The following is a 25259-nucleotide window of genomic DNA, read 5'->3' on the forward strand; positions in this document are numbered from 1 at the left end:
AAAAATATACTGTTGCCATTTTTTATGGTTCTATAAATGAAGGATTTTTTAAATAGGACAAGGTCACCAATAAGTGAGTTTGTTAAGCATAGAAACCACCTCAACTCTGCCTAGCACATTTAAAAATGACATGCTATCGCTACATACTACTTAACTATGGGAGGTTGTACATGGTATGTACACATGCTCAATGCATTGTGTGTGAAAGATAAACATAATTATATTATGTATAATTTGGTTATTAACTGCATCCCCGTTATGTTATATATAATTATGAAGCTACTATGAATAGTGTAAACATTATTGAAGTTTTATGGTATAATTTTTATACCATAGTTTTATGGTACTTTCGAATTGTTTGTGATTTTTGACGATTCATTCACATTGGGGCATGTTGCAAAACTGCACTAAATGGCAGATCAGTTTATTTTTGTTTTGCACTATTTGTATACATAAAATAGAACACAATCACATGTATATTATTATACGTTACTATAAGTTAATAAATATATATACTGCAGTAATCACCTGTCAATCTGACTTTCATTATTGTACACGTCTGATTCCTTCAACAACTGAAATAATGAATAATCCTGTGTTTGTGTGAACGAATTGATGCTTGTCAAAAAAAAACAATTTTCAATTCGTATCAGAACTGTATTTAAAAGAACTTGTGTGGTCAGGAACACCTTAGCTGATGGACATTCAACCAGTGCTTTATTGAAGACATTGGACTTATGTGATGATCATATTTGTTAATCTTGTATGCATTGTGATCTCATTAAATACATAACTATCATTTCTAGAACCTTGTAGATCTAGACGTTGAGCCAATGCATATAATAATGATTCCAGGGGATCTGCCATATTTGATGGCTTTCATGTTTCATTGTTTATCCTAACAATTTAACCTTTATTAGTCTGCAAAACGGAGTATTATTTGTGTTGCAGTAAAGCTTTCAAACTAAGACCCAAGTCTATAAAACTGAATGGACTTTATTCTCTCCAACCGTACATATCATTTAATATCAGATAATACAATAATCAGTTTTTCATATTCATATTCAGAAACAAGATTAAATAAGACTGGGAAGAGATTTTATTAAAATTAAAATAGATTTGATTATGAAAAGCGATTTAAAAACGAAAATGAATTTTAAAATGAAAATGGATTTTAAAACGAAAATGAATTTGAATGAAAAATAAAAATTCAAATAAAAACCAAGATTGAATCGAAAATGAAATTCAAAATAAAAACGAAAGTCAAATTGAAAACGAAATTTAAAATGAAAACTAAAGTCAAATTGAAAACGAAATTCAAAATGAAAACGAAATTCAAATTGAAAACGAAATTCAAAATGAAAACGAAAGTCAAATCGTAAACGAAATTTAAAATGAAAACTAAAGTCAAATTGAAAACCAAAGTTAAATCGAAAATTGAAAAAAAAAATGAAGTGAAATTCAAAATAAAATTTAAAACGGAAATAAAATTTTAAAAAAATACAAAAATAAAGCCTAATTATTGAAATCAATGTGGTGAGTCACCTCGGTTGCCGTACCGTTGGCCTCAGTACCTTGAATAAATAAATATAATATGTATAACAACATATTATTTGAAAATGTACCGGAGAAACATGTATGCTTTATGTGCATCTTCAGTGATTACATCAAAATAGTCAGACAATTCAGCATCAGCGGCTGCTCTAAACTCTTGTGATATATAGTCCGGGAGTGGCACGCCAACTCTTTTTTCTTCTGCAATGGACCGAAGATCTTCTTCACTCACTGCGTAACCCATGTCGGTTCCTCCTGCGGAAAAATTATAAAATATTCAACATCTTGAACAATATGGCGTTGACTGCAATTTTGTATCAGTACTTTCGATAAAAAGTGGCATGGAATGTGTTTATTCATTGGTACTAATAAAAAAACGCATGTACCATGCAACTGTGTGTATTATTACGGAATTAGTCATTTTGAGTACATAAACCTCTGACATATTATTTACATGTTTTCACTAAAATACCACTAAAAGTACGCGCATAGTAGTGGCAAGGATTGAATCGAAGATTGATACACGCTTTCCAAAAAGTAAATTTAATATCAATAATTTCTCATTAAAAAAGATTGGTTATAGTTCACCAAGGAATAGATTTTCACTATTCATCCTATTAAATACTATTAGAGAATCTTGTAATTTTATGCGTATGTATATGAGGTTATTACGAGGATATCTCAAAGTATGCACAAAGACAGTACAGCTAGAGTATCGCGCGGAAGTCGATGCACGGCGTACTGTCTGAGTATCTTTTCCTTCCAAAGAGACATCATCCGAATGCCCATCCAAAATGTTCAGAACACAATCAGCGAACTTTTTTGTGTAGAGTCCGATCAAACCCTGGTGGCATCATGTTTGTTTTTATTACTAGAGGACGCTTACGCGCGTAATCATTCCATATTTGGAATTCGCATTTCGCTATATGGTGAGTGGATGAAAATACCTCGTAAAATACCACAAAATTACGGCACGCTGTAACTTATGGCGTTACAGTGACAGATGTATAATAATAGCATATATAATTATATACAATGAAGAAGGCGTTGCAATTATTTATTTTTAATTTTTAAAGAAAGATGATTGGTAATAGAAGGCAACCTTTCAACACAATTATTCAGTTTTGTTTCAGATTTTGAAATGTAGAAAAATGATTCGCTACAAGTAGTTGCGATTCATACTGTATTGTGTAAATATGAAGTTTATAAAGTTTAACAAAGAATATGTCACTTGCTTACCACACAATTCAGGAAATTTGTACAAATCCTCTGGAACGCCATTTGGTCTCAATTGTCCTTTATGTTTTCGTATTCTGTGTGAATTCCATTCGTCTGCAAAGGACTCAAGTTCTTTTTCTAACAGTGGCATATAAATATACTTCAAACAATCTCTGTAAAAAAAACGATAATAAGACACATTCATGTGAAAAGTTGATATGACCGAAACGTGTAACCCTTCGTAATTTTTTATAATATAATTTTGTCTGTGATTCATAAATTTCAAATTGTTTCATAGTGCATTCTGGCATAACATACCTGTCAAGCAAGCAACTGCTGTCATATTGTTGTTTGGTTTTTAGCATCTGAAAATTACGAAGGCATATTCTACTGTCTGTTAAATTGTCAGTGGATATATATATATATACATATATATAAGGGTTAAACAAAGTACAATAATAAAAAATACAAATCTTACCGCAAACTCCTCTCTCCAAAATTGGCTACTGTATTTCCGTAGTTGGGTCCACCAACTCTCAATGCACTGTTTAGATATTTATAAAAAATATATATATACACGAAACATGAATACAAAATACAGAATTAATGAAATAACCAAACACACCGATAGTGTTAATAACACAGCAATAGTGACTGAATGGATAAATAGTAACAGCATATCGCTCAAATGATATTACCCACCTGGTTCGACATAGATGTACCGTATTTGTGTGCGTTATTGTAGGCATTTTGGTCATCGCCATTTCTTCTTAAATATATCTGACACTGGACTAATTCAGTTAACTCTGTTCCACGATCTGACCGTGTGCGACTTTGACAAACTAAATAAGCAATATATTCATAAACAAATAAAATCAATGTGATAAAAATAAGACTATTTTGATTTTAGGTCGGTTTTTTTTCAAAATTCTATACACTCTTATGATAAATCTTATTTTAAGCCGATTGAAGCGGGCCTAATGGATTTGTTCATTTGTGGTTTGATTTTCTATATATTTAAGAGTATATAACATCATAATATTTAAGAAATAATACTGCACCTTTGTGTTCTGCTACAGCGTCATAATAATATTTGCAGACAACCAGTGGATCATTATTGGTTTGATATACCCTTAACCATATAATTTTCCTTGAATACCCATCAATACAAGCGTGCACACCAAATGGGAACTCTTTTTTCCTGAAACCCATTAGTTTGTCATAACCATCGATATGCCAGTACCAGTTGGGTCCCTATATTCGCATCATATGTTACACAAATTAGACTATAGTTATTGCTCTCTCATATGATAAATGATGCCATTTGTACATATAGTAAAATAACCTACTCAAACAATATCTAAATTTATAATAATTCAAATAACTTCACAAGCCAATGAACACAAAGAATGAGTCAAAAAACAGTAAGAGAAAGACATGGATGAAGTGATGTCAGGTGTTTCGAAAGAAGCACATCCACAAATTGCATATATCATTCTGGGATTTAATTTACAACTATATTATGCCAGCAATTGCATGAAAACGTCCTTCTGATTGGGCAAGAGCGTGTTTTTAATTATGCCAGTTTCGGTTAGATTAGAGATATATAAACAACAAGTGAGGGTATTTGGCAGCGCATATATTTTGCCCATTTCATACAATACGCTACGGGTTTCAAATGTGTATATGATCTTGACCCAAAACAGCATGTTAACTATAGTTAGCGTCCTCGAAACTGTTCTTTAACTATCAGTAAAAACCATACATGGGCACAACAATAGGCACGATACAGAAAGTAGTATAATTGTAATAAAACAGCACATAGTACCCACTATAATGACCAATAATCCACATGCACAAAACAAATAACTAGCTACTAGCGCATCATAATACATAAAATAGCAAAATGAAATTAAATGAATGATCACCTCAGAGTAGTATTTACGTTTTTGTCCAACATATCTCACCAGACGCCCTCCTGTTCGTTCACGAATGTGATTGTAATAGTTGGCTACCATAACAGCCTCCACCTGATCTCTGTCAAATAAAATGAACAAAAACAATGAATTTCATGATCGATTAACAACTCAGGTCGAAAATAATAAATTCATATTATCTCAACGAAATACACCTTGTTGCCAGAATCTTGTACTTCTGCCTAATTCTCTTGTGCATTGCTTTAATTCCCAAAAGTCTGCCTGATCCACGCATTTCCTCCTGTACAGCAACACAAAAAAATGAAAAATACCCTTGTGAACTGTTTGTTGAGTAGTTGTGCGGTTAATTATTTTATTTAATGTATATTGTATCCTGCAATACAACGGACTCGGTTACAATGAATAATGAAGTATGCTATAATGCCAGCATGCTCTTGTAAAATTGCTCTTTGGTTAATTTGTCAGTACCTGTATTGCTCTTAGTACGTCATCGGGCGATACTTGTTGATATCTCATTATTCCCCAGGCATTCATTCTGCGTTTCAGTGTAGACAGGCTAAAGTAGATCACATGTGTAAGGTGTCAAATATATATATATATATATATATATATATATATATATATATATATATATATATATATAGTCATCAATGCAAATATCCGGCAGAATTACAGAATACTGTGTTAATAAATGTAGTACTTGGTACTTTACCGATGAACATTGATGATAAAAAACAAACCAGTCAGATAAAAACACTGAAATATTTCAATCAGAATGTCATTTTGAAGTCACACACTATGTTTAATAACGACATGTAAACTGCAAAGTATTCTTTCGACTATAATTCACAATTCACCGTTGGTCAGTGGTCAAGTTTGTGTAAATGCTTACCTCCACCTGATGCCAAAATCTGCCAGCAAGTACCTTAATATAACACTATTGATTTTTCCTCGAACTACCAGGTTTTTTATAAATTCTGACAGCTCCATTACTGAAAGCAATCGTTGGTATTTTTTTAATATTGTAATTCAACAGGTTTTGTTGAGTAGATTTTTAGATACATTTTGTACTACTAGTATCAAAATGTTCATATAAAAGTAATTCGCACAGGACGTTTGTTACATTACATGTTGTACCACTGTTACATTGCACCGTGTCATGGCATACAGTGAGTGATTAGCCTAGCAACATTACATTGCATCATATGGAGTGTGGAAAGAGTTTAATTTGCAGCTCTACCCCTAACCCAAACCCGAAATTTAATGTTCACCTTTAGCCCCCACCCCCACCAGTCAATTTTACATTCAACTACAGGCGTTTTTCAGAGGAACATTAAATTGATAGGGGTGGGTGCAAATAGAACTCTACCCACCGTTTTACAAGGATTACATAGCTATATGTACTGAACGTACTAAGTTTCTTTACAAAACTTATGCTGAGATGGAATACTCCCACCTTGTTTTCAGATATGCTCAAATAGTAACTGATAATTACTGCCTGTCAAGTTCAAGTTATTGGGCATCTAAATACTAGTAGTGTGTATGTTGGGCCCGGGGGGGGGGGGGTACTTGACAAAAAATACTGACAGACAAACTGTGATATTTGACACCCGTTTTCAGACAATAAGCATACATGGTACCAAGGGAAAAGCAGGTGGACTCCCGGGGAGGACTTTGACGATCAAAATGAAGTTACAGAAAGAAACAATCAGCTTCATTCATTGTTAGATCACTCAAGCTCTAGAGACAGTCTGGAAAATATGGACCCCTTTTTCGACAGAAATAATGAAAAAAGGATACCCGTTTTCAGACAGACAGGGTAAAATAACATACCTCTTTTCAGATAGCAGTGGTGAATTTGGGACCACTTTTGGCGCCATATATACATATAGCACTTCAATGTGATTACCCCCCCCCCCCCCCCGTGACGTTGGGTCATACTACTCGTGTAAATAAGAAACGACTACCACACTCGTACCGGTAGTATGTGCTGAATGCAAGTGGTCTGAGAAATAACATGATGCGATTTGTTTCATCGCCTTCCATTGACATCAACACGGGTATGAGAACGCTGTCTAGGAATCGCGTGTCTAAGCTATACATTATTAGGATGATTTACGCACATACTTACCGCTAAGATGCGATTCATTCATCCACAAAACAAACACCACGTTATCCAGACAATGGCGAACGTGGTAAATGATTGGTCATCAGAAATCACGTGACAAATGTCAAAGGGTAGGGCAAAGGTCAAAAAAAGTAAAAGTAAAATGAAATCCAATTTCAAATTGAAATTGAAAGTGATATTAAAAATAAATATAATTTGAAACCCAAATTAACAATTGGGATTTTTTTCTGTCAATAATACTCAATAACACCGTCAAATTTACGAACAAAATGGAGATGTAAAATAAGGAAAAAATGAGCACCCACAAAAAAATACATATATACCTTGGGTTCATCGTTCTAGTCATCGTGTTCGTCGTGTAAAAGGGCAAATAAATGTAATTAATAAACAATTTTAAATTGTGAATTCAAGTAAAAATTAAATCAAAGGTTAATCCCCAAAATGGAAGTTAAAACGAAACTTAAAATAAAAACAAAGTAAAAACAAAATCTAAAACGAAATTCAAAATGAAAACGAAATTTAAAATGAAATCTAAAACGAATTTCAAAATGAAAACGAAATTTAAAATCAAAGTCAAATCGAAAACCAAATTTAAAATGAAAACGAAAGTCAAATTGAAAACGAAATTTAAAATGAAATTCAAAATGAAAACGAAATTTAAAATGAAATCTAAAACGAATTTCAAAATGAAAACGAAATTTAAATCGAAAATCAATTTCAAAATGAAAACGAACTTTAAAATCAAAGTCAAATCGAAAACGAAATTTAAAATGAAAACGAAAGTCAAATCGTAAACGAAAGTTAAATCGAAAAGTAAATGAAGTGAAATTGAAATTAAAATTTAAAACGGAAATTTAAAAAAAAATACAAAAATAAAGCCTAATTATTGAATTCAATGTGGTGAGCCACCTCGGTTGCCGTAGCTAAACAGACAAATTGGCCTGTCCAAGTTCTCTTGCTTTTCTCAGCGGAATCGTTTCATATACCTCTCAATCTCCTAGATCTAGAGGAATTAGATCCAGTTCTGGGACTAAATAACATCACCTCTCACTACGTATTCTTTCTGCTGTGGATGTCGGCCTGGATCACAACTGTGTAGGTCAACTGGTGGGTTGTCTTGGGCTGCAACGGCAAACTTCGCGCAAATGTGACCCATCTCACATTGTCGTGACGCTCAGTCTAGACAGTTCACCATCTGTTAATAACAAAATATTCTTTTCGGAAACGATGTAAAAGTGCTTAATAACCTACATAGTTACATGTCGGTATGACACAATGACACGCCTACATCGCGTCACTGAATGTTTGCACTACAATATGACACGCCTACATCGCGTCACTGAATGTTTGCACCACAATATGACACACCTACATCGCATCACTGAATGTTTGCACTACAATATGACACGCCTACATCGCGTCACTGAATGTTTGCACTACAATATGACACGCCTACATCACGTCACTGAATGTTTGCACTACAGTATGACACGCCTACATCGCGTCACTGAATGTTTGCACCACAATATGACACGCCTACATCGCGTCACTGAATGTTTGCACTACAATATGACACGCCTACATCGCGTCACTGAATGTTTGCACCACAGTATGACACGCCTACATCGCGTCACTGAATGTTTGCACAGTGAAACGTCTGCATCGTATAATAGCAAGTTTGCCTCACCTAATAAGATACCTACATCACAAGGAAGAATGTTTGCATATCGCAATGAATTGATTGAATTACATAATTGCATGCTCGCACAAAATAATTATGTTTTCGTCACATAATAACATGTGTACATCGCATAATACAGACCTTCATCATCTAATGACATGTTTCGGTAACATAATGATACACTTCAACCACTAATGAAATGTTTTCATCACATAATGATATGCGATTGTTACATAATGATACACTTGTATGACAAAAGGAGGTTTCCCATTACATAATTAGGAATAACAATACATAAGGTTGCCTATACCGTCACCATGGTCACTGTATCCCGAATTAAAATGCGTTAAATGTCACATAAAATCGTTTTACATTTTATAACAACAAACGATTAAACACTTATTATCGAAATAAAACGTCTGTTTAGTTTAGAATTTTCGCCATTGTTTATAGACTACGAAGAGGTGAGTGTTACGTTCTTCACTCGTTCATGATTTTTGTTGCAAAAATAGCTAAGTTTACAATGATTTTTCTTCAAACCTCTGCCAAACTAAATTCTCGCATGGGACGAACATGAAACAATTATTCATAGCTAGTTTCAATATTCCTTACTCATTTAGAATGGATAGCTGCGTCAAAAATGATTACGGAAATGAGTTGCACTGTCATGGTAGTGTTGACGTTTCATTGTTCTATTTTTTTGTTACATAAGACGTATCCTAGAAACTGGCGTCTTCTCTTTGAAATATTCGTAACCTAGCAATGTGTATTAGCATATGAATGCCACCAGAGCGTATGCAGTATGGATCCCGATAAGATCAATTAATTTTTTATTATTACTATCTTACAGTGTGTTATTGAAGTGAAGTGAAGTGAAGTGAATTTTATATACAATATTTGTGTACATTCTGTAAGTTCATTTCGATTAAATATATTGATAGGTTCTAATTATTGTGGATCTAGTAAGTTTAATATTTATTGGTATTGTATCTGGTTTTGATGGGTATACCTCTCGAACACATTAACTTTTGAGGTTCGACTTTTTTGCTGAATGACTCACAGTGTAGAGTGGTTTGCAAACAACATAACTTAATCTTACTTGGAAGTGTACAGATATATTCTCATGTAGACTGATTTCCTTCAGTGTCGGCACCCCATCCCTAGATGAGGAAAAGGGGTAGGACTGTTTCAATGTTAACAATTATATGTAAGTAGTGTTCTTCTTTCTGTTTTAAAATTTGTTTATATTCATATTTAGTCCCTAATTTTCTCTTTATGCATCTTTACTCACCTGTGTTTCAGACCTGCACGAGTCAATCACATTTACCCTTCATATGCATATCACATCATATACATATGTACATGCATTTGTAATGATTGCTGTTCTTTGAGCGGCCGGTTCAAAGTGTATTACTACATTGTATAAACAAAACTTTTAGTTCTTAAACCTGATAACAATAAAGTGGGTACTGTTCAATGCATGCTTGTTTTTCCTGTTGGTTGCATCTAACATTACACCAAACAACCTTGTGGTTATTGTGCTCATTCTGACCAATATACCAATAACTAAAACAGACTTATTTTCAGTCCAGTAACATTTTTTGTTTTTGCTTTGTAGATGTACCACATGGATTTGCCAATGGATAGTGGTGGAGCAGATTGTGATGTAAGTAATCAAATCACAAATGGTAGAGTTGTAGATCACTTCAAAAAATATGGCATAGATGGTACAGCATCATGGTTATTGATGTTAACTCCATCAAGCTCACTCATAATACATACTCTAAATCCGTTACAAGAGTAATTACCAAATACCAGAAATTAAATAAGAATAAGAACAGGCCTGATGGTGCTGTGGTACTTCTTGAGTTTCTCGAGGAAATTTATCAATTTCCAAAAATCGCCGAATATACCAGAGGGAGAGATGTGAAAAGTCACACAGAGTCCCATCCTCCTCCGCCAGTGAGGTGCACCAACTTCAAGAAAATCTGAACAAAAAAGTACGTACTGAAACAGAGAATACTGTTCAACTTGCTGATTTGAAGGAGCAGCTGAAAAAGAAGAGTAAAAGTGAGGCTCATCTTACTTACAATCTGGAAAGTAAAAGAAAGCAGGTTAAAAGAGGAGGAAAAGGGAAACATATTGGCGTACGTAATTGGAGGCCCAAAAACAACCAGGAGTCCTTCAAGAAGAGGTAAAATGTACAGAGAAAAAACTGTATGAAGCCAAACAGCAAATCGATGATTTGAAGCAACCAGTTGATGACCTAACAGCTGAAGTTGTAAAACTGTAAGATGAGGACATGGGTCATTACACATCAGACTTGCAGTTATGTGTCTATACACATCTTGGAGCTGTCATTGAAGCATGCCTCAAACTTGTGGGAAAAAAGGCTAACCGTATCCCAGCAACAAGCATGGTTAACAACATGAATATCCAGCGAGGATGCTCTCACAAAAACAACTGGGTGAGGAGTTTGTCAGTAAAGAGAAGACAATCTTACATACGGATGAAACATCCAAATATGGTGATAAGTTTGGTGCATTTGCAGTCTGTGACCAAGAGAGCAAGTATTATTGTTTAGGTTTAAGAGAAATGCCAACCAAATCGGCACAAGATACACTTGACACCTTCAAGGGCATACTTCATGACATCAGAAGAAACTGAATCGGATGTGGGCAAAAAGATATCATGCCACATAGCCAATACCATGAGTGACCGTGCAGCAGCAGAGCGCAAATTCAACAGGTTACTAGAGTTGTATCGACAAGCGGTATTACCTGAAATACAAGAAGGGTACATCAGTTTGCCAGATGAAGATAAAAATTTAGTAGAAACTTTATCCAACTTTTTCTGTGGTTGACACAGCTTGGTTCATATGGCGGAAACATCCCAAAGCATTTTTCATGAGGTAGAAAAAGCTCATTTTTAAAATGCGCCTGCTGTTACCCAGGAGTACAAGGTTACAAATGAGCCAGGTACATTAAGCCTGGTAAGAATGGCCTGCAAAGCCTTTGCTCGTGGAGCCGATGAAAAGTCTGGCTGTCACCGGGCATTTACTACATATCTCCGTTCTTATGGTTTTAAAAAAAAAAAAAATGCAATCAGTGCCACTGGTACCCTACAGAGGACAAAGGTTGAACATTTTGTTTGCTAACGCTGGACATGTGTATTTCCTTGAAGAAAAGATGATTGCATTCCTGAAAACCCAAAACTGTAATCGGCTCACAGATTGTGTACTAAATCACCTACAAGAATCATTCTATGTTGCAGGTCTGAGGGCCATTGGCTTAGTAAGCAAATTAGTTACCACACCTCTCTGGAATTTACTTGAAAATAAATGTTTGCATGTTATGGATATGAACAAATACCATCTTACATTGGTCACTTTCCTGCATGATGCTGCTCTGAATGTAGATGAGTTTATGTCTCTTAAAATGATACCGTTTGATGACGTACAAATCAAGGAAGATTGTATTTACCATGTGAATATGATGTTGATACGTAAGTAATATTAGGGGCGTTGCTACCAGCATTAGCCAAGTTATTACAAGAGGAGTTTCAGGATCAATTGCCAGGTGGTATGTATAGTGAGCCTGGTGCAAGAATATGGGAGAAAACTAAGAGTGTTGATAAGCACAACAAATATGTTGAAAGAGTATTTGGTTATATGGACCAAATTCTGAAATTCGAACCGAATGTTAATGTCCTTGCAACAGAAGCCTACATAATGTTTACTTCCAACAACACAGAGAACTGGCTTCATGCGCAAGACGAAAAAAACGGCTTGTGAATTTGGTTGGTGATGCACGGAAAGGAGTCAAACTGGTACGTGCTGAATTAAAAAAAAAGGAGGCTAATAATTGAAGAAACCAAGCAGCTTCAACTTCAAGAGTTCATCAAAAAAGAGATGGCGAGGAAGCTCAAGGAACTTCAAGATTTGGAAAAACAGACATCAGAGATGATCCACTATGATTTGTGGCAGACTGTTGAGCAGGTTCAACTAATGTTGGACAAATCACAACTTCGCTTCAGAAAAAATGTTCTAAAACAGGAAATGGCAGATAAAACTGTGTACAATTTTTCAAGGAAAGATGGGGCTAGACGAGTGTATCTGAAGTGGGAGGAGCTGAAAGAAAATGTAATTAAATTAATTATTCATGCATGTTCAATGTCAATACTTCAATCGAGTGAGACAGGCTTTCTGGTTGGAAAAAAATCAAACACAGATTTGATGAGAATGGGTCATTGGTCACGTATAAAGGTTCAGTTATATCACAGGTATTTGCTTTGGCAGTATATGCACTGAAATAACAAATCAAGCTAGCAGGCAATGCACATATATGCTAATAGCAATGTACATATATGCAAATAGCAATGTACAAGTGATAATTACACTGCGTCATTGAGTGCGTATTAAGACGTTCACGTATGTACAACTTCCATAATAACAATATATTAATTTTATTACTGTTCCAGGTTCAAGGATATCCTACCTGATACAATGTGATTTATGAAGGTGACATGGTAAAGGCAATGTATTCATACCAACTTCTTCAAGATCTGAAGGATGGTGATTTGGAAGTGGTTGTTGACTAACTACATAAGGAATAGCTACTTTGAAATTTTATTTTGTAATGCCCAAGTCATAAAACTTTGTTTGCTTTTCATTTTGAAACTAAAAATTTCGTTCAAAAAGTTGTTATAATTTGGTTAGCAACTAATGGTGTATATTGGTTGCAAATTTTGACTCATTTTGACATTTTAGTTGCTTGGAAATCATGTACTAAGTTTGAAATCGTGTACTAAGTAGTACATCCCTATTCAGTTCAAGGTAGCACCTCCTGTCCATTTTGCAATGAATAAACATAATATTGTTATTATACCACAATCAGATCATTGTGGTTTATATCTTTGGGTTGTTGCATGGTGAGTAGCTTCAATTTGCTCTTTTATGATCAGTTTGACATTTTAGAACTCTGTCAACAAGGTATATATGGAGAAGGTCCAAATAATGTCTCAGGGGTACGTAGACAATCCAATCATTGGGGCCCCTTAGGATGGCAATTAGATGCTAACCACTGTACATCTATTTGGAGGTATATCATATTTGTCCTTGGAGAGGAAAATTTTGATCAGATATTTATGCTAGAGCTTGCTAAACCTCATTTGCATATTTGGCAGACTCCATTTAAAAATAGTTGTTTACAAGGCGGCCATAGCATACAGTAGTCATTTAATTTGATTTCTTTTTTCATTTTATTGTTTCTATAGACCCCCTGTATCACATGCATAACAGAAATCTGCATAAATTAGCATAATTATAAATGGCCTGTTATTCCTAACATAAGTATAGTCAACGTCTATCTTGTATATGACTTAAGACAGTTATGGCGTTCCATAGAAAACAATTTTGGTGTCGTACTAGTATTGCTGTTTTTTTACATGGTACAACGCCGCCGCCGGTCAGCTCTTATTTGTGCAATGATGAGTGCTGCTGTTATTTCATCCACAGTTGTCCCAGTCACTTGGGGGCTGAAAATCAATAAATACTAATTAAAAAAAATCATTCGCTATAGGCATATAAATAAACAAGTTGTGAAACATGGCACATAGTAAATCAACATCGTGTCGGTTTCAAATTTTGATTTCTTTCTTACCTTAAAATGCGAAACAATTTTTTTAGAGGGGATCAGGTGTTACGTTAATCACCATTGTTCATAATCGCTAACTTGTTTTTATTCAAAACTGCACAAATCCTGCGTTTTTTAATGATATCCGACGATTTCATTAACGAAAATTGCCAGCAGACAGAATCAAGGGGGATTCACACGGAGTTCTGGGTAAATCAAGGAAATACCCGCTGTTACGGCTCGCCTGATTGGCTGAACATGAGTATGCGCACTTGATTTACCCAGAACTTCTTCATGGATGGTTTTTTTACCAGCGCTGGGGATTTCCTTAAGCAATTGGACGCATTCATGGGAGCCACATAATAGCTAAAATATTACTACAATAAAAAAATCATTGTATTCTGCGATTTTACAAGCAGTGGTAAGCCATAAATATAGAATCATTGATTTGTGTGTAGGATAGGCTGGCAGTGTTGATTGATTGATGGAACCTTGTTTCCAGACACATGCTAATGGGCGAGCAGTCCATTCCACCTGTTATTGTGTCTGTCTGTCTGTGGTGGAGAATGCATTTGGAATATTAAAAGGGCATTGGTATTGTCTCTTAATACGGAATGATTCAAAAACTGCTGGATTTTACACAACTTTCGTGAAGAAAATGGCATTCCTTTTAACCAACAGTTATTGGATAGTACTGATGAGTAGGATGTGCCTAACGTGCCACTTAAAGCACCCAACAACATTACAGGAGTACAAGTTAGAACAGCTCTCTGATAATTCAAAACAATATTCATGTTGTCTTTGTTGCGCTCAAGGATCAAACCACTGTAATCTGATGTACATACATTTATGAATGCAGAATAAAAAAAAATAAGCCTATCAACACTGAAGCCATAAAAATAACACATCACCTTTAAGGGGTCTGTCAATTGTCTATTGCAATGGAATAAAATATCTTGTGCATAATATCACAGCTACGTGGTTTTGTACCAACCATCATCATAAGCATTATTTACATTTTTGATAACTACATTACTACTATGGTTGTATCATTCAGGGATTATATTTAAAAATACCCTCAATTGCATTGATCCCTGGCATCTGAGCAGGATTATACGAGATTTCTTCAATTTACTTCTGCATTAGTGCCTCAGTGTGTAAATCTACACTCAGTCACCATTTTGTGAAATGTTTCTCGGTAGTTGTATTCATGTGCAAACTGTAAAACGCTGAATTACAAGATTGGGTTGTAGTTGCAATGCCTCACAAGCCTTAACATGTAATAAAAATAACCATTGTAATAGTTTGTTTGGACGCAAGCAAATGAACTGACAGGTTACTTCATTACACGAGTTGTCCACACATACTACAGAGAATGTAGCCAAAAGGCAGACTGCTGTGGAATAATCATTTATAAATGTACCTAATATTATATACCTAAGTTTATCATTTGTTGGAGTTGAATCAGTACTTTCGCCTGTCAAATCAATACTAGTTTAGTTGTATTTTCACATTACAAGTATGTATTTGCTGAACAATAACATGAAGCCATCTATATACAAAGAATGTTTTGTGTTCATGAACAAATCTGAAAATTGAAAGGCACCAAATTGTAACATTTAATGTGTGGATCACGGTTGGATATGTCAGTGTAGGCACGTTCAATTTTCTGCCAACCCTGTCATCATATTTAGGTTGCTTACAATAAAAATGTTTATGGGGGTCTGAAGAGATGGGTTTTTATTCCTATTTCCCCCCCTCCAAAACCAGACGTAGAATTTTAAAGTCAACCCTTTACATGATTCGAATAAATTCAGTCTCAACCAAATATATGGGTTAATTACGACTTGCCAAAATGGATGACAAATGTTTTATTCCCTTGGCTACAGACTATCCAACACTGATTATAAAAAAAATGACTATAGGCCACAGACAGTTCTCTAAATGGAATGAAAAATAGAAACATCCCTTACCACAACCATGCGTCTTACCATGAAATGTTGCGAATGATTATAGGTAGATAGTCATGCCTCTGACATCACACAGATAGCAAATAATATTAACACAGTAGTTTAATTTTTCTTGTTTGTTTGTCACGCTTTTATCATTATTACCTTCTACATGTGTAGAAACCAAAAAAGAATTGTCAAATTTTGTTTAAGGTTGTAATAAAGCAATATTCTATTATATTCTACTGTCAAAAACATTTTGGGGATTTATCCCAATAAAACTTAGAAATAAAAAAAAAAATAATGTGTGAAAGAACAACTTGCCTGCCAATACAAAAAAGTTCAAGTAAATATTAAATTTGGTCATAATTACAAATGAGTAGAAAACTCTGAGCTTGCCTGTAATATGCTTCCATGTACGGACAGAACTGTGATCAATACACATAGCATATCAAAATCAGCAAATTTGTTTTTATAAGAGCTTGTTTTTCCGAGTTCATTCATAAAATGCAACTAGACCCAGGAGGAGAAATTAAATTTTTTTTTGGTGATGAATCAAGAAGGGAACTTAATCTTGCCAAGTTGTGTATACATCATATACCATGTTTACTAATTAAACAATGGAGATATGCAGTGGCTTAATTGAAGAATGGTACAATTTTAATACATACATTAATTTCAATGAAAACAGAAATCCATTATTGACATATTATAACTAGTAAATTTATATTATATTTTATATTTCTTTAAAAACGTTTACAGGTAAATCACAAAAAAACCTTCACTTCATTGTATTAATTCACTGAGCATCTTTGTGCAACCAATGCCACTTTTTACAACAAATTTATTTACCGGTAGTGCATATGTAATTGAAAATGATAGTTCAATGAGCTTTTGTTGTCTGCTACAAATGACCACCATCTTTTTTGGGGTGAGCTGTTTTAATATATTTTCAGCCATAACTGATTAAAAATAAAGTATGTGTTGATCATTACTTGATACTCAGTTAAAACAATAACATAGTGTAAAAAAAAAAAATTGGCAGATTGTGGGCCTTTAACTAAGGCCACACAGACTTAATTTTATGGATGACATCTGCGCGCATGCATTAGTTTTCGCCTGTTCTCAAAAAAAATCTCTGACGACGAGTTTCCACAGATTGGTTTTCTGTCCAGAACTTCCTGACTCGTATTGTCGCAAAGCGCCGGCTTGTCGTAAATCTCGTTTTGGACTACCTCAAAACATGCCAATGTTGTCGTAAATCTTCTGGGCCTCCAGAGGATATCATCCATAAAATGAAATCAAAGGTCAAGTAATTCCAAAATGCTCTTGATCAACTGTTTGTTATTAATTGCTTTAATAAGTTACTTTTGATCAAATTAATCTTTTTATATACAGAATTTCTGGTTTTGGAGGGTATACATGGATATAATTGTTTACGTTAATGTTCCAAGTATCTGTTTAGGCAGACATTAGTTTTTTCCAGTAAATGTCGTTTAAAGTTTACAGTATGTATTGCTAAGGAAGGTGATCTTAGAGTATAACTTTCGTAGTGGACAAATACATTTAACGGATACTACAAGTAAATGTTCCAACGACCAGACTGTGTACATGGACATGGATAAGGATTTTTTCTGTCCTCTGATATTAAACAAACTTTCCCCCCTGAACAGAACAGTGTATTTCACCCCCCAGCAACGGAAATTAATTTCAGGTACCCCCTGATCTTTTCATACCCCCTCCCTCTAAGTATTTTTAATGTAGGCGGCCTTATGATTGTGGCGGGGTTTTGATGCATTTTAAAATATTTCTTTTTCTCTTAACCTTGATTCTGTAGGTAAATAATTTTTAAATATAATATGGTGAGTATTTTATGTGGTTTCATTTCATCATGTCCTGTTTCCTGCTTGAAATGTGTGCTTCATTAGGGCTTGGTCATGATGTGTCAGCTTAAATGCCTGCTTAAATGTTTACTTTTCTCACAGTTTTTCTTGGTGGTGTTTCCAGGCTTTGCACTCTCTAACCATTTATAGCGTTGATTGGCTGTGTATTTGTAAGCTTCTTAATTTCTGGTGCTTGCGCCTGGGGCTTGCATATCTGGGCACCCACATTATGGACATCCCTTGCAGTTGCACCTCCTGTATCATGTGTTCCTAGTCAATAGCGCGTCAATACCTGGTGATGGACCTTGGCCTTGGGTGATGGAGTTTGTAACCATTTTTTTTAACTTCATTTGTCAGGGGAGCACCCAAGAAATCATCTTACACTGAATGCACTTGTTTGATTTGACTAGGCATTTCTTGGTAGCATAAATTCCTAGGCATAAATTGCCAGCTTTTTTGAAAATAAATGCCATAGGAACCAACAAGAAAATAATTTTTACTTCCATTGTGGAAAACTGGGTGGCAAACACTGATGGTCATTGACATCAGACCACATTTACAGAAGCAACTGCCCCTGTTCATCTACTAAGTGCAGATACGTCATTCATGTCATTGTCAATATTTGGTCAAACTCAGACCAGCAAGCCCCCTTTTGAGACAATAGTAATTGTGAAGTGCCTTGACACTTAATTGTAAAAGACACTATAAGCCCGCACATCATTAGTGTCTGTGAAATTCTCCTTTATTGCTTGTTTGATTGTGTAAATGCTCCCTATTTATTTGATATCTATTCATTTTTTTCTAGTCTCATCAGTTGTGGGGGTTCCTAGATGCCCGAGCAAGTGCCTCTATTACTATCAATAGGAATCAAAGAAAGCATAGAAAGAACTCCCATGTGCTGAGAGTATTCGAGACACATTAAATATAATTTGAAATTACTTAGCTGAAAACTAATTATGCAAATCAGAAAATTAACATGAACAGATTTGATTGTAAAACTAATGAGGTCTGCGCAAAAACTCTATGTACCAAGTTTAATTGAAATGTGATTAGAACCAAAAAATTATGAATTATTATGCTAATTAGGGAAATAATATGAACAGAGTTTTACCCCAAACTAATTAGGTTTGTACATTGTCCTAGAGCATCTTTGTACCAAGTTTCATTAAAATGAAAATTAGTACTTTAGATATCAGTGTGAAAGCTTAAAATTGGTTAATTATGCAAATTGGGTAATTAATATACACAAATATTTACCAAAAACTAATTGGGTCTCTGCATAATTCTAGATTCATTGAAATGTGATGATTAGTACTTTAGATATCAGTAGAAAAGCTGAAAATTAATTATGCAAATTAGGTAATTAATATGCACAATTATTTACCCTGAAACTAATCAGGTCTCTGCATAGTCCTAAAGGATCTATGTACCAAGTTTCATTGAAATGCGATGATTAGTACTTGAGATACCCGTGGAAAAACCGAAAATTGACTAATCATTATGCAAATTAGGTAATTAGTATCCACGGAAAATTAACTAATTATGCAAATTAGGTGATTAATATGCACAAATATTTATCCGAAACAATCAATCTCTGCATAGTCCTTGAGTATGTAAGTACCAAGTTTCATTGAAATGTGATGCTCACTAATGCTTATATGAAAAGCTGAAAATTAATTAATTATGCAAATTAGGTAATTATATGTACTGATATTACCATAAAAACTATCAGGTCTATGCAGTGTCATATGACATCTATGTACCAAGTTTCATTGAAATGTGATGATTAGTACTTGAGATATCAGTGGAAAAACCGAAAATTGACTAATCATTATGCAAATTAGGTAATTAGTATCCACGGATTATTACCAAAAACTAATCAAAACCTAGCATTAGTTCAGAGCATCTATGTACCAAGTTTCATCAAAATCCAATGAGTGGTTGTTTCGATATCAGTGGAACAGTCATGATACCACTAAAAAATAGCTAATTATCATGCAAATTAGGTAATTAATATGCACGGATTTTTACCAAAAACTAATCAAATCTGCGCATATGTTCAGAGCATCTATGTACCAAGTTTCATCAAAATCCAATGATTGGTTCTTTAGATATCAGTGGAACAGTCATAGAACAGCTAAAAATTAGCTAATTATCATGCAAATTAGGTAATTAACGAGCATGGATTTTTACCAAAACCTAATCAAATCTGCGCATTGGCCCAGAGCATCTATGCACCAAGTTTCATCAAAAACCGATGTATGGTTCTTAAGATAGCAGTGGAACAGTCGGACACATACACACACACACACACACACATACAGACACACTAACTGCAAAGACTCCCATTTTGTGCTTCGCACATGGGAGTCAATAAAAAAGGACCAAAAGAGAAATTAGAAACAGTATGTACCATACTCCATATAACTTCTTAAATTGAAAGGGTTGAAAACATTTTCCAATTTTATTGGAATATTGGAGTATTGACAATGCAGGTGATGGTCACGACTTGACTTCTGTTCCCGCTTCCGTTGCAGAGAAGTCTGGAGAAAAAACCTGTCAGGTAGGAATATTTTCCACATTCCAATGTCTTAAGGCAATAATGAATTCACTTCAGTTTATTATTTAAATCTTAAAACAGTTGTGAGAAAGTTGGTAGGAAAAGTTAAAACTTATGTTGGGGTTTCTATGCATAAATGCCACAATAAATTTGGTTTTTCAGGTTATGACAGTGATTGGAAAGTAGATGATTTGAACAGAGACTAGACTCTCTAGGTGTCAAAGGATATAACAGAATTGGTGGTTAAGGAGAAGAAGTTGAAGATTTTGTGTATGTTGTGTCGAAAATCAATACTGGCTGGTGTACGTAGAAAGGGACTAGCTGATTTCAAAAGACATTTAGGTAGCGATTCACACAAAACAGAATTTGAACAGTACAAGGAGCGAGGGAATGCAGGTAGTGTTTGTTTTTCAAAGCAGGAAAAAGATGAACTGTTCAAAACTTTTGATGTAAATTACCGAGTTCTCATAAATTTTTCTGATTATTTCATCGAAGGAGGTACTATTGAAACTGATATTAGTGACCATTTCCCAGTGTTTGCCCTATTCAGGGATCTACATCATGTTTTTAACAGAAAGTCGGTTAGATATAAATTTGACTTCTCGCAGTTTCATTCAGATGCATTTGAAGCGAAAATGGCCAATATTTCTTGGACAAATATTTATAATTTATTGGATCCGAATTTGGCATATGATTATTTTTATAATTTGTTTAGTGATATAATTACTAAACATCTACCTAAGAAAATGATTTATTCTGCATCAAAATCATCACAAAAACCATGGTTATCTAAGGGGCTTCTCATTTCAATTAAAAGAAAACATAGACTTTTCTCAAAAACTAAGCGACATAGTCCCAGTTCACCAATTCACATTCAATACAAAATTTATCGTAATATTTTGTCAAAATTATTAAAAATTGCTAAGAAGTCTTACTTTTCTGGCAAGCTGGCAAATGTTATTGGAAATAGCAATAAAACATGGCAGGTTATAAACGAACTGCGGAATAATCAGTCATGTAATGATCGTTTTCCACATAAACTTAGAGTGAGTACTAACCCAGATGAATTTGTGACAGAAAGTAGGGATATTGCTGAGAAGTTTAATTCGTATTTTGTTAATGTTGGTCCAAATTATGCATCTAAAATCAATTGTAATGCCAACTTCAATGATTACCTTGATAGTAGACAATCACATTCATTATTTTTCAGCCCAGTTTGTGCTCATGATATTTTAAAAGAGATCGATAAATTAGATCCTAATAAAGCAGTTGGCTATGACAATATGTTCCCTAAACTTATCAAGCAGGCTGCTGAACAAATTGCTGAACCACTGGCTCATATTTTTAACTGTTCTATGTACACGGGTATATTCCCTGATAAATTAAAAATAGCCCGGGTTTCTCCATTATTTAAAAAAGGTTGTGCATTTGAAGTTGGTAATTATAGGCCGATATCAGTGTTACCCATTATTAGCAAATTGTTTGAATCTTTAGTAAATAAACAGATGTGTGCTTTTCTAGAAAAATTCCAAATTCTTGATGAAAACCAATATGGATTCCGTAAGCATCACAGCACCAAATTAGCTTTAGCTGACCTTACTGCTGAGATTTCAAAACAAATAGATGACGGTTTTATCACATTTGGTATTTTTCTAGACCTCAGAAAGGCTTTTGACACCATTAACCATACCATATTATTGTCTAAATTACATTATTATGGTATAAGAGGGTCTACTTTGAGTTGGTTTGAATCTTATTTAGAAGACCGCCAGCAATATGTTAATTTAAATAATTGTAATTCTGATTATAAAGTAATTTCTTGTGGGGTCCCACAAGGGTCCATTCTTGGACCACTTTTGTTTTTAATTTATATAAATGATATTGTAAAATCATCCAACACTTTCCAGTTTAGGCTTTTTGCTGACGACACAAATCTGTTTCACTCCGTTAAAAATGATTCTATTGGCCTACTTAATTCAGAATTGAATAAGGTTTGCACATGGTGTAAGGCAAATAAATTAACCATAAATATTGATAAAACAAATTTTATGGTTTTCAAAACAGCTCAAAAGAAGACAAATATGCAAAGTTTATTAAATATTGATAACTCTCCTATTGAACTTGCTTCCTCTGTGCTATATCTTGGTGTCACTCTCGACAGATCACTTACTTGGAGACCTCACATTAATAATATTGTTAAAAAAATTAGTAAAATGATTGGACTCATTTCATATCTGCGTCACTACCTACCCAAATCACTTATAATATTACTATATAATTCACTCATTCTTCCACACATAAGCTGTTGTATTGAAATATGGGGCAACACTTTTAGTACCGTTATAGATCCAATTTTAAAATTACAGAAAAAATTTATTCGCTTAGCCACTTTTTCAAATCCCCGTGCAAGTAGCTCACAACTCTTTAAAAGATTGGGCATTCTTGATGTGCATAAATTATGCAAGTTCCAAACGTGCATGTTTATTTATGACCTGAAGGGCGATCGTTATGCTCGTTCTCTGGGTCATTATGCCTCTTCAATCTCTCACTCTTATTTGACACGTTCAGTTATTTCTGACAAACTTGAAATTCCAAAAGTAAAACTAAGCTCAACTAAAAACAGTTTAACATATTCATTAGTAAAACACTGGAATGATCTTCCAATTTCCATTAAAACATTAACATCAAGAAATCGCTTCAAGCTTACCCTAAAACAATTTCTTTTAAATAATTGAACATCAATTTTATTGTTATTTCTCTATCATTCAATTTACAGTATTGTCATTTCACTATTACCACCATATTTCATATAATTTTTCTCCTTATGCATTATGTACTCTTAAACAATATATTAATATGATTTATGATTTCATTGTCCTTATCAGTTTTTTTCTGCTATCAGTGAATATGCAAGGGCTAGAGACTAGATTAGTTCTACTAGAACTACCTCTCTTGTCCTCGCCAGATAGTTATGTATATCTCTATCTTCGTTTTGTACTTTGTAATGTAATTTATCTGGTGAAATAAAATTGTATTGTATTGTATTGTACTGATGAATCCAAGGTATTCTCTGTACATTCTGCTCCAAGACTCTGCCTATTCATCCAAAAACAAGTTTTTTTGCAGTAATAGTTAATAACCATTGTGAGGGTGACACTCACATTGCCAATACTGGCAAAAAGGTTAAACAGAGTGTAATTTCCTTTGGTTGCACTGGGTCAAGTAAATGACTAAAGAGAATATCTGAGAAAGATCTGGGGAAGTGGACAGGGTGATGTAGCCAGGGTGATGTCTGAGAATTTGTGTGGTCCATCTAACTCATCTCGTAAACGAAAAAGACGCAAAAAATTGGTTCACTACAGCCTCAAACCATCAGCTCAAGATGTTTTTAAGGAACTTTCCCAAACCTACCAGAAGCAGAAGCTGAAGCTCTACTACAGCATCGCGGGGGATGTCCTTGTTGAAGCGTGCGAAGATGAGACTGCCATTTTGAAACAAATATACTGGTATGCAATGACAAACACACTTTGGGGATTCTGTGGGCCTTCTGGTGACAATCATGTATGCGAGTCTGAGTTTGTCATACAGATTGAAGGGGAAGGGGGACTTGAGACGATTCATAATGAATTCATAGAAAATGTGATTGGAGGATACGCCCGTGTTATCATGATCAACCCTCTTGATAGTTTGTTACCATCATTAGTCTATTTTTTGATGCCACCTGTAACAGGTTTACTCATGCAGAAGTTGATGACCAGTGTAACACTGTGGATGATTTGTACTCGCAAGCTGGGTTGCCTGAATTTCTTGGACCGCAGAAGGAAGTTGATGTTGGCAATTCAAGGACCTCAGGAGAAGGTGGAAGATACGGTCTCCCAAATGAGTCATTTACCATGACAGCTCGGCAGGTTCAAAATGCTGATGGTTCATACTCCATTCATGTTATAATTGACCAGGATTTCATTCACAACCACAAGAAGTTGATAAATCCACTAAATCATGAGCATGGGAGGGCATGCAGTCCACATGCATCATTTACGTTTGGTATTTGATACGTACTACTTTATAACTCGTGAATGCTATCAAGACGTCCTCTCATGACACAGTTAGTAATAAGCGCAAGAGAGATGATGGATGGAACTACGCGTGACTCCCGTGTTTATAGGATTATTTCAGAGAAGATCAAGGGACATGGTTTGTTTCGAACACCAGAGCAGTGCTAAGGCAAAATTAAGCGATTACGAATTCAGTTCAAGGAACTGCTTGGCCATACCACGAGGCCAAGCACCTACAACTATGGATATTTTTGACGAGCTGATGTATCGTCATGCCAATCTAAACTAAACCAACAATACGTGTAAACGCTCCAGAGTTTTATACCATGGATAAGGATTATTGACCGACCCAGTTTAGCCTAGCCTTCCCCCACGTGTAAACACCATTTTATTTATAGAAAAGGATACCCTTATCAGCCTAGCAACTACCGACCTATTTCTGTTCTGCCTATCACTTTTCTTGATAAATTTAACACTATTAATAAAAACCAATATGGCTAATCGATCTTTTATCAGAATTATTGGTTTCCCTTGGAATCTTTCTATACTTCTCTAAAACTTGTGATACTATTAATCACTATAACATTCGTGTCATTCCTTTGCATTGGTTTAAAAGCTATTTAGAAAATCGTAGAAAGTACATACAAGCCTATGATCGTAA

General features: G+C 34.6%; 2 protein-coding genes and 1 long non-coding RNA gene across 3 annotated transcripts; 2 read left to right on the forward strand and 1 right to left on the reverse strand.

The window, feature by feature from the left end:
• Positions 1-1474: 1474 nt before the first annotated feature.
• LOC144352203 (uncharacterized) lies at positions 1475-6973 on the reverse strand. Its single transcript, XM_085493816.1, has 11 exons — positions 6841-6973; positions 5602-5701; positions 5178-5265; positions 4904-4989; positions 4701-4809; positions 3834-4026; positions 3475-3614; positions 3251-3316; positions 3091-3137; positions 2794-2945; positions 1475-1809 (listed from the first exon to the last, which is right to left on the reverse strand). The coding sequence occupies exons 1-11, from the start codon at positions 6860-6862 to the stop codon at positions 1610-1612; spliced, it is 1203 nt and encodes a 400-aa protein (XP_085349942.1). The 5' UTR covers positions 6863-6973; the 3' UTR covers positions 1475-1609.
• A 1976-nt stretch (positions 6974-8949) lies between these two features.
• On the forward strand, positions 8950-13409 carry LOC144352202 (uncharacterized). Its single transcript, XR_014927437.1, has 4 exons — positions 8950-8982; positions 9369-9428; positions 10137-10184; positions 12998-13409. It is a non-coding gene; the product is annotated as an uncharacterized LOC144352202 (long non-coding RNA).
• Positions 13410-20346: 6937 nt separating this feature from the next.
• LOC146730287 (uncharacterized) lies at positions 20347-23470 on the forward strand. The gene is made up of 3 exons (XM_085493697.1): positions 20347-20388; positions 20759-22354; positions 23429-23470. Exons 1-3 carry the CDS (start codon positions 20347-20349, stop codon positions 23468-23470), a joined length of 1680 nt encoding a protein of 559 aa, XP_085349823.1.
• Positions 23471-25259: the final 1789 nt, after the last annotated feature.

This window comes from Saccoglossus kowalevskii, chromosome 19 (assembly GCF_978046115.1).
Source record: "Saccoglossus kowalevskii chromosome 19, keSacKowa6.1, whole genome shotgun sequence".
NCBI lineage: Eukaryota > Metazoa > Hemichordata > Enteropneusta > Harrimaniidae > Saccoglossus > Saccoglossus kowalevskii.